This window comes from Drosophila persimilis, unplaced genomic scaffold (genome assembly GCF_003286085.1).
Source record: "Drosophila persimilis strain 14011-0111.01,24,50 unplaced genomic scaffold, DperRS2 tig00000002-arrow-pilon, whole genome shotgun sequence".
Lineage (NCBI taxonomy): Eukaryota > Metazoa > Arthropoda > Insecta > Diptera > Drosophilidae > Drosophila > Drosophila persimilis.
Window position 1 is genome coordinate 20,925,432 of NW_020825289.1, and position 10,280 is coordinate 20,935,711.

Here is a 10,280-nt window from a genome sequence, read left to right on the forward strand (position 1 = left end):
GCCGTCTTATCGCTTAAGCCAAGGGCTATCGGTGCGCCTGCCCTGATAGCCATCACCATCACCAACACCGGGACGGGCCTGGGCCTGGGCCTGGGCCTGAGCCGGACTCGCCGTCTGCTCTCAGACGTCCCGCAACCGGCGAGCCGAGCAGACGCTCCCTCCCAAGTATTATGTTCTCGCTGCTGAAGCAACCCCTGATCTGCCGCTGCTGCCTGCTGGAGCAGCCGCCGCTCTACCGCCACATCCACGACGACCACCTGCTCGCAGAGTTGAAGGCGCTGGCGCCCACTCTGCGGCTGGATGCCGGCGACGGCCTCACCGATGTCATCTGCGATCTGTGCCTGCGACGGCTGCACGATGCCCGCAACTTCCAGCGGGAGTGCGAGCACTCGGAGCTGGTGCTCCGCACCCGCCACGAGCAGTGGCAGCACACGGTGGCCGCCGGCGACGCCCTGGCCCTGGACGATGTCCTCGAGTGTCTGGAGCGGGAGGTGGGCAGCCTGGAGGACACAATGATGCCGGTGCTGCAGGGCAAACCGGTGGCCTATGTGGCGCCCCTGATGGAAACCGTGGATTTCGGTGAGTTGTGCCGAGGTCTTGCGGAATGACTGATTGACTGATGACTCCGCTCCCCTCTAGATACCCTGGAGTTCCAGGAGAGCCTCTCGAGTCCGTACGAGGCGCCCATTCTCTGGGATGCCGATGCCGGGCCACTGAACACGCCCCTCCACCAACCAGAGACGGACACCGGCACTCTCCTTCAACTCGAAACGGAAACAGCCGAACACCTAGAGGCTCCACAAGCAGTACCAGAACCGGAAATGCCCCTGGCGAAGCCTAAGCCCCCCAAGGCCATGCCCAAGCGGAAGCGACCGCAATCCTCTCCTGCTGCTGTCCGCTCCCCGGACTCCCCGCGGTCCCTCCATCCCTGCACGGAGTGCGAGAAGAAGTTCACGCGGAATTTCCAGCTGAAACTGCACATGATCGCCGTGCACGGGATGGGGGAGCTGCTGTACCAGTGCGAGGAGTGCCACAAGAGCTTCGCGAGTCGCCACAGCCTGCGGTACCATGTGAAGTCCGTGCACTCCACCGAGCGACCCTTCAGCTGCGACCACTGCGAGCGGAAGTTCGTCCTGCGCACCCAGCTGAGCTCCCACCTGCGCACCCACACGGGCGAGTCGAAGCCCCGGATCTTTGCCTGCCCCAAGTGCACCAAGACGTGGCCGACCAAGTCGGATCTGCGGACCCACATGCGCTCGCACGATCCGCACATGGAGCGGCCCTTCAAGTGCGATCGCTGCGAGAAGTCGTTCTTCACGCGCGGCCACCTCAGCTCCCACATTCTGGTGCACACGGGGGAGAAGCCCTACGGCTGCGATTACTGCGACAAGTGCTACCAGAGTGTGGGCAATCTCAACAACCATATGGTGCGGCAGCATGCGGACATCATCGAGGCCCAGCTGGAGATGGAGGCCGCCATCGAGAGTTGAGGCGGGGTCCGTCCGGTTTTGGGGTTTCGGGTTCCGGTTCCCGGGTCCCGTACCCTGGATCAAGTATTACGCGGATTAGACGTTGCTCAATCGGAGATTTGGCAAACATTGTTGCCCCCATCCCGTCCCGTCCAATCCCGTCTCTTCCCGTCTCGTCTCGTCTCTTATCGCCCCGTTTCAATGTCGCAAGAGCCGCAAACATTTTTGTACGTTTCGCGTGTGTGGATTTTTGGGATGGTGGATGATTGCCAAACGAAACACTCTGGGGGCTTGGGGTTCGAGGTTCGAGGTGAAAGCGAAGCCAGAAATCATATAAAAAACAAAACAGAAATAAATTTCAAAAAGAAATCGTGCAAAAAAGGTGGCATCCACAATCAAAACAAAGCTAAAAATAGTTCCAGATAATAATATAGACTAAAATATATATAGAATAAATGGATAAATTAACCAATAAACCAAACCAATAAACACTATAAATCATTTCCAAAAAAACAGGTAGAAACCATGTTGAAACCCTCTCTCCTAATAATCCCTCTACAAACATTCAAAAGGTTATCTTGGATATTTCTCTATTCTCTCAAATATTTATTAAAGGATTCAACACTAATGTCAGAGTCTTATGAAACCCAAGCCAACCCCCGTACAGGGCTTATCGCCTTATCACCTTCCTCTCCCTCTATAACCAAGAGCCCCCGTCCGTCTATCGACCCGTGTGTCTACAGCCAATAAATACAACAATCAAATATGTACACAAATCATTAATAAAGTTAAGCAGAGGCGAGAGATAGATAGAGAGAGAGAGATAGAGAGAGAGAGAGAGAGAGAGAGAGAGAGACCCGGGTGCCAACCGAAGGGTCGATCCAAAGGCAGATTGTAAAAAAAAGCGCAAGTAAAATACCAGTATTTCCAGAACGTTCAAAACTGATGAGTTCAAAACCACAAACTCTGATTTTGAATTGGAGAAAAAGTAGAGGTCTTCAGCAGAAGATCATACGATCTAGAGCCAACCAATTTCATCCAGCTGTTTATAGCTTCTTCAGACCCATCTGATCAGTAGTATCATCACTGATTAAACGCCCCCCAGTCCGACCCAACCGAAGCGTTGATCGGCCCCTCCAGAGCACAACCACATCCCAAACACCTCCCCTCCAGCCACTAGTCAGGGAAGTGAAGACACTTTTGAATGGTCCACAGCATTGGCTTCAATTACGAAACGCTCACAATTATGCACTTGAGCAAAAAGAAGCAAAAAGGGTAGTTAAAGTGTTAATCTAATTAAGTTTGATAAAAACAAAAACACACACACTCGGGGAAGTGACCGCATGGATGGCCTAGGTCGGAGATTTATGGAATGTGGAATTACTCACAGCCACAGGCGGGACGCAATGATAACCTTGTCTCTCGGTCTCTCTGTCTCCGTCCCTTGTAGGATGCTTGGCATTTCCTTAATGCGGTTACTCACTACGGCTGCACCTCGTCTTACCCTGTGTTTACCCCTCAGCCAAGCCAAAACGTGAGCTACTCCAAGGGAGAGGAGAGCCTTCCGCTCCAGACGGTGACCCAATCAAGGCTTTTTTGTCTTTGTGTTCGGCGGATCTGTGTGTGTCTTCGGACGTGCTGTTCCTCGAACGTAGTTTCTGGGTGGGGTTTGATGTGATGTGTTTGCACTCGTATAAGAGCACTCTTCTCCCTCCATAAATAACGACCCCAGAGATCTGTGTTCTATACCCCCGACTCCGTGTACCTTTTGTTATCGCCCTGCCCATTCAGCTCCAGGGATTGATGAACGCGATTCGCACATTGTTTGCTGGGTCTTTGTACTTCAAATCTTTGGATTGCTTCCAAATTTTATGTTGGGTTCAACGGATGACCGATATGAGACATGAGGCGAAGATTATGGTTTGTCCGGACAGAACAGATTAAAGAATTGATGATCTATCGAGATTCTAATCCATAATTTGAGATAAGATAAGGCTATAGGAGAAGATACATCTCTGACCTAAGTTTTGATCTTTTCTCAAATCTCAAATGCAATTTATTTACACAAAAACCAACAACAATTTAGCGATATTATATACACAACCAGTAGCCAGCCAGCCCTAAGCCTCAATCCCTAGCCGAACGTTCGAAGAGGAGGCGGCCCAAGTGCACCTGCTGCTGGGCATACGTGTTGAGGGCCTGCTGATCTGGGCCCTGGGACCCGGTGGCACCTTCGGGCGTGACCGACTGACGCACCAGCTCCCGCAGGCTGGCCGAGATCTTGGCCGTGCGGAACCGGGCCTCCTGTCGCCGCTGGCGGCCCTCGACAAAGCGCTGCGATTGGCTCCTCTTCCGCTGAATGTCCTCCTTGAGCTGCTCCTGCTTGAGCCGCTCGAGGTGCTGTCGCTCGCGCCAGTGCTCCTCGTGCTGGGCCTGCTCCACGTAGTTGTCGTGCTGCAGACGCCGCAGGTAGGCCTCCAGCAGTTGGCCGCGCAGCTCGTCGGCGCGATGGAGGCGCTGGCTGAGCCGCATGCAGATGTCGCGCTTGCGCAGGGTGGAGTCCAGGTACTGCTCCTCCTGGTGCACGGTGACGGCCTCGCTGCGACGCAGCTCCTCGCAGCGCCGCTGGCAGAGGGTCATGTCCCGCTCCAGCCGCATGGAAGCCAGTCGCTGCTTGGCCGCCGCATCCTTGGCATCCAGGGCGCCCCGCAGGCGCCGCAGCTCCGCCAGATCCCGCTCCGCCAAAGCCTGGAGGCGGGCCTTGGTCATCAGGTAGTCCTGGAACTGTTTGTCATGCACCGCCCGCTTGTACTCCTCCACCTGCTCGACCTTCAGCAGTTGGCGCTCCAAACGCTCGTTCTCCCAGTACTTTCGCGCCAGCCAGGCGTGCTCCTTGTCCGCCGCCTGCTGGCTCCGCTTCACGGCCATTCGGTTGAGGATCTTCTGGTCGTGGTCGGGGACCTGCTGGTAGGCGGCCCGCACTGTCGGCGCCAGGCAGAGATTGGCCATGGAAGCGCACAGGGACTTGCCATCGCCTCGTTTGTGGCCGAGTGGCACCAGGGCCATGTTCTCCTGCGACTTGGATTTGCCTCTGCCATGGATGGACAGGGCGGGGGCATCTCCCAGAGGCCCCAGAAAGTACTGGGGAGAGAATAGATTTCAATTTCGATTCTGCTGGGACCCACGCCTTCGCACTCACCTGCAGCATCTTGCAATCCCTTTGAGCACCGCGGCGCTGTCGTGGCTGGGGCTTCGCTTCCACCTGTTCCTCCTTCGGATGTGCCTGCCGGGAGTCGCTCCGTTGGCTGCAGGCGCTCTTGGACCTCTGGCTGCCGGCACTCTTGGATCTCCGACTCCTGGCCGATGTGGAGGCACGCGTCTGGCACTCTGCGGAGCCGCGTCTGCTCTGGGCTCGCGAGGATTTCCCCTCAGTCGGAGATCTGGAAGCACTGCGCTGTCGCTGGCTGCTGTGACTCCTTCTGCCTGCGGATGCGGCACCCGTTCTGGCACTCTCCCTGCGCTGCAAATTCTCGAGGGTCTGGATCTCCTTGTCCAACTGATGCAGCGCCTCCTCCTTGCCGTGCTGGGACTGCTGTCCACGTCCAGTCGTGCTCCCACTACTGCCGTGCGAACTGTAGCAATCGCAGTGGCAAATGTCGCAGCAGCTGTCCGCCAACTCCAGTTCCTTCAGCAGCTGCAGATGCTCTGCCTGCAGCTTGGCTTTGCTTCTGGCCCGGGACTCGCTGCGTCCGCGACGCTTACGCTTTGGGGTCATCCTGCGGCTGTCGCTGCTGCTCCTTCATGGGACAGTGTACGGGCAATCGGGTCCCAGTCCTCGCCCAATGAGGCCACGCTCTAAACAGGGATTTATTTCGATGCTAGAACGTAATCAACCCAAATTCCTGTGCCATCGCCCTGCGCCGACATTTCCGACTTGCTTGTTGACTTTTTTATTGATTGGCCAAAAGCCCAGTTGCCACGGGCAACGCCCGCCAATGCCACCCCTAGGCTCGGGCCAGCACCCCCCCTTCTGACAGTTTTAGAGGTTCTTTAAGGGGGATATTTGTGTCTGATGATGGCCTCCAACAGAATGCGGAAATTACCAACGTCAATTAGCTAATTCGGAAAGTGAAAGGAGTGTGGTGGCATGCAACACAAAGCAGGGTAACTAAACAAGGACAAAGGCAAGCGAAAGCCAACGGTTTTAAGGTTCTTCATATATTTGTTTAACTTTAAATTCGGCTATATCTAGATATATAGTTTATAATCAAATCATTATCCATTAGTTAACATTCCAAGAAAATAAATTAGAGAGAAAGAAAGAGAGAGAGAGAGGTTTTCAACAAAAGTAGCACATTTTCTGGGGGCGTGGGCAGATGAAACTCCTTCTTATAGAGCATAGAATTGGTTATTATCAACGAAGGCATAGAATAGATAGATTTATATACAACAACTTGAACATTTTCTAGCTAATAATTTACACACAAATACGCACAGGCGGATCGATCTGTCGATCCATAATTACACGAAATGTTGTAATACTGACGGGACACAGAATACAAAAAAAAGTTCATTAATTACTGCGAACCGGTTTGGGGCTTATAGAGACGTTTAAGTAAGTAATATTGCTGTTCACTTTTGAGGTTAGTCGAGGTTGAATCTTCTACAAAACGAAACGTAACGAAACGAAAGGATCCGAGGATCGCTCTCTACTCAAAGACCAGGGGAATCGAGGTAAATGGCAGCACCGGGCACGATGGCTCCAACTGCAGCGAAGTGGCAAAGCAATCCGCCGCCGCATAGAAATCCCCCAGGGATTCCATAACCTTGCCCAGAGCAAACCTATGGGAAATACCAAGACAATGAGCAGGATAGAGGGGATATATCTTTTGTTGGATTACCCACCAAATTCTGGGACAATTCGGATCCAGTTTGGCCGCATCCTTGAGCATCTTCTCGGCCAGCCGGGGCTCGCCCAAGATCAAATGGGTCTCGCCCAAGGCACGCAGTGCCTCCGTGTGATTGGGATTGGCGGCCACGGCATTGAGGTAGCATTGCTTGGCATCCCGCCACTGCTCCAGATACACATGTACCTGACCGCGCTGTAAAAAGGGAGTTGTCATTCGATAAAAGCACATTCAAGAGGTGGCTGTGGCTCTGGCATACCATATACATAATCTGATGCGAGAGGGGATAGATCTGCGAGGCCTCGTGGATGCAGTTGAGGGCCTCGTTGGGCTGTTCAATGCGCAAATACACGTCCGCCAGCAGCAGCCAAATCTGAAAAGGGAATCCAGGGTGAGGTGACTAGTTGTTAAGCAAGGGCTCCAAATACCCACCTCAATCTGCAGCATCCAGGGTCTCCGCGGTCCGGGGCGCTGCGTGAAAGAGCTCAGAGAGCTGGCCGCCTCGCTCAAGGCGTGCTCCACGCGCGAAACTGCAGCCAGAGAAGCAGCATACACCGAATCTTCAAGAGTTCAAGAGCATTATATAAATAGGTTCGAAATAGAATTTCGAAGAGTAGAAAGACCAACAACGAAATGGAACAGTATAGAGTGAGAGATATACACAAAAGCAAGACAGGCATAAAACAGGCAGAAAGTGTTATCAAAAATGGTAGATAATATTGTAGAGAAGCAGGCAAAGTTGAAGAGAGCTATGCAAATCGATCAAAACTATGTAGAAATGGAATAGTATGCGTGGCACCTGCCCGATCGTCAGGTATCGGAGCAGGAACCTCACAAGAGATGCTCCTTTATCGGAAACTTACAATTATTTGAGTGTTTTTTGATTGGATTTTGATTTGTTTGTTTGTTTGTTTTTGTACAATAGACACATTCCGCAGAAGATCGAGAAGATATAGTTTGTATATGGGGACATATGTACAGAACACAGACGTTAGTATATATGGATTGGTATTTGGATTTGTTGAGATGCAATAGGAGGCCCTGTGTGGGGGCCCACAAACTTACTCGAGTCCTTGTCGGACATCTGGGAGGAGTGCACTAGATGCACGCCGCTCTTGGTGTCCGAGTGCTTCTCCTCCTCGCCGGTCAGCTGCGCCTCGTACACCTCCCGCCAGACGGCCAGCATGTGCTGGACGGTGGCCAGCGCCGTCTCTGCGTCCTCCAGATGCAGCTGCAGATGGGCCTTCACATGCAGCAGCTGCAGATTGTCGGGGAACTCGTGCAGGGCATCCTCCACCACGCCCAAGGCTTCCCGGGGACGTCGCGATGCCGTCAGCAGGAGGGCAAACAGGTGCAGACAGGGAGCATGCTCCATGCGCAGGGCCAGAGCGAAGCGGATGTGGGCCAAAGCCTCGGGCAGCTGGTTGAGCAGCGCATACTGCAGCGACAGATAGTACTCCGCCAGGTGATCGTGACCATCGTTCTGGACGGCCCGCTCGAGGGCCTCCAGCGCCAGTTTGTGGCAGGCATCGCGGTCGCTCCGCAGGTTCGATTGGATCGCCAGCTGCTGCTGTCCAATGCCGACAAACAGCTGGCTCCGCGAAGGACGCAGACCTGCAGAGTACACATATTGATTTATAAATCCTTTTCAAATTTCTTTCCACTCACCCTTGATCTCCCGCTTGAGGGCCTGCTGGGCGTAGTCCAGTCCCTGTTTGACCGTCTCGAGACTCTCGTAGCACAGCCGCGAGGCTAGAAGACAGGGCAGCGGATCGCTGGGCGTCAGCTTAATCGACTCCTGCAGCACCCGCAACGCATGCGAATGCTTCTCGGCGGCCATCAGACTGAGGCCGTACTGCCGCCACACGTGCTGCTCGCCGAAGCTGAACTTAAGCGCCTTCTCGAAGGACTCGTTGAGCAGCTGGACGAGGCCCCAGCGGACCGTGGCCAGGGTTAGCAGGTCGTAGACGGCCGTCACATTGCCCATGGCGTGCTGGCGGGCCTGCTTGAATTCGGGGCTCTGCGACAGCACCGTGTCGCGCACGGCCAGTGCCTCGGCTATGAGCAGTAGGAGGATCACCTCCTCCTGCTGGTTGCGTGGCGAGAACTGCTGCCGGGCCTGGTACTTGCGCGGCTTCCACAGCTTCTTGGAGGCGCCGCCACGCAGCGTACTCCCTCCCGATTTGCTGGTAAACGGAGGCGCGTAAATAGTGCCGGATACACCGCGGAGCAGGACCTCGGCCAGCTGGCGGGTCAGCGTCAGACGCAGCGATTGGGTGGCCCTCGTCTCGATGGCATTGAGCATAATGCGGTACCGCTCCACGGCCTCCTGCAGTTTGCCCGTCTTGATCAGTACAATGGGGGCCCGCTGCAGGGCCGTCTCCAGGATGGCGCCCATGCGACGGTTCACCTCGTGGGTGGCCGCCCCGCTGGCGGGGATGGTGCTGCTGATGGCAAAGCTGCTGTTCGACTGCTGCACACTGGCGTTCACATTCAGCGTAGAGCCGGCCGTGGAGTTGTTGGAGCTGCTGCTGCCACTCACGATGTCGTACTCCTGCAGATACAGCAGACCCAAGTCTGAGGCGCGCTCAAAGCAACTTATCTGGAAAATGGTATGGCATTTCTTTAGGGCATCCTTTAGAGAATCCTGCAATCACTTACCATCTCCGTGTCCTTTTCGGCCTTCTTGAACTTGGACGAGGGCTTGGATGTCTGGTGCTCCAGGCACAGGCCCTTGATGGCATACGACTCGGCCAGGATCTTCAAGCTGCGTCTATAAGCGATAGAGAATGATTTAGTTTCCTTTCAATCTCTATGGGATCTACTCACAATGTCAGCTCCTTTTCGGCCAGCGTGTTGAGCTCCGCTTTGATAAAGTTATCCAGACTGGGCTCGTACTCGCCGCAGGCGAAGCAGAGCTTGGCCAGCAGCAGGTAAGCATCCAAAGCAATGCCCGCCTTTTGGCCACACTCCCCAAGGGCCAGATTCAGGTAGCGTCGCGCCTCGGACAAGCCCGCCTTGGCGCGTCCAAAGTTCGATTCAGCAACCAAGGCATTCTCCTCAAGATAACTCTCCAGGCGAGCCTCGCCCACCAAAAAGTTGGCCAGGCATTCTGTGGTGCGGGGGGGACACAAAAAGAGATTGATTCATATGTCCATATAGATCCTCTAGAGACTCTACTCACCATTCTGGGGCGAGCCCGTTTTCAGCTCGTCCGTCAGATCGATGACGCGCTGCCATTTGCCCTCGCTGCGACAGCTCTCGATCAGGGCTTCGACTTTGGTTGTATTGCTTCGCATATTGCGATTGGCCATCCGGCTGGACACTTGGCTGCTGGAGAGTTCTCTTCTGGCTACGCGCTGGCTGTTTCCGTGTGTGTTGTGTGGGTCGAACGCTTCCTTTTCACCTAATTACAGCATTTTCCGTTTGGTTTAATCCAATTACAGCAACAATATTGGAATTTTTCGTCTTCATTAGGGATGGTAAACTAATCATATATCAACATATCGATATATATTTGTGGGACATCGGTGGTTTTCTGAGATAAGGAATTGGAATGGAATGTATTTTGAAGCGCATTTTTTAGAAAATTTACTCTATTATCTGAAATGATCAGCATGATTGCATGCAATAAACATCATCGAATCGCATTTCTTTGTGACTTTTACATGGATACTAAAGCGCCATCTATGTTTACTTACATGCAGTCTACGTGATTTACCGCATACATCTATCGATACTCATTGATACGAGATGAACGGCTATTATGAGACTTCCAGATGTTTGTAACGCACAATAGCGAATGTATGAATAATAATATCATCAATGGAATAGATGGGTTATTCTGAGAAAAACTCAACATTAAAATTTGGCTTCAATCCCATTAATTGAGAAAAGGCTTGGA

At 53.5% G+C, this 10,280-nt stretch overlaps 3 protein-coding genes across 4 annotated transcripts; 1 reads left to right on the forward strand and 2 right to left on the reverse strand.

Moving 5' to 3' along the window:
• The first annotated feature begins 145 nt into the window (after positions 1–145).
• Positions 146–1,919, forward strand: LOC6603141 (zinc finger protein 665). The gene is made up of 2 exons (XM_002028124.2): positions 146–579; positions 640–1,919. Exons 1-2 carry the CDS (start codon positions 171–173, stop codon positions 1,488–1,490), a joined length of 1,260 nt encoding a protein of 419 aa, XP_002028160.1. The 5' UTR covers positions 146–170; the 3' UTR covers positions 1,491–1,919.
• A 1,575-nt stretch (positions 1,920–3,494) lies between these two features.
• Positions 3,495–6,029, reverse strand: LOC6603146 (trichohyalin). The gene is made up of 2 exons (XM_002028123.2): positions 4,669–6,029; positions 3,495–4,610 (listed from the first exon to the last, which is right to left on the reverse strand). The coding sequence occupies exons 1-2, from the start codon at positions 5,242–5,244 to the stop codon at positions 3,597–3,599; spliced, it is 1,590 nt and encodes a 529-aa protein (XP_002028159.1). The 5' UTR covers positions 5,245–6,029; the 3' UTR covers positions 3,495–3,596.
• Positions 6,030–6,105: 76 nt separating this feature from the next.
• On the reverse strand, positions 6,106–9,823 carry LOC6603145 (tetratricopeptide repeat protein 7B). 2 transcript variants are annotated; one of them, XM_026985748.1, is made up of 9 exons: positions 9,561–9,823; positions 9,206–9,488; positions 9,038–9,149; positions 8,045–8,978; positions 7,442–7,990; positions 6,809–6,906; positions 6,636–6,749; positions 6,375–6,571; positions 6,106–6,311 (listed from the first exon to the last, which is right to left on the reverse strand). In XM_026985748.1, exons 1-9 carry the CDS (start codon positions 9,688–9,690, stop codon positions 6,179–6,181), a joined length of 2,550 nt encoding a protein of 849 aa, XP_026841549.1. In that variant the 5' UTR covers positions 9,691–9,823; the 3' UTR covers positions 6,106–6,178. The 2 variants fall into 2 exon arrangements, with proteins under 2 accessions (XP_026841549.1, XP_026841548.1); XM_026985747.1 differs by having other exon boundaries at positions 6,809–6,936.
• Positions 9,824–10,280: the final 457 nt, after the last annotated feature.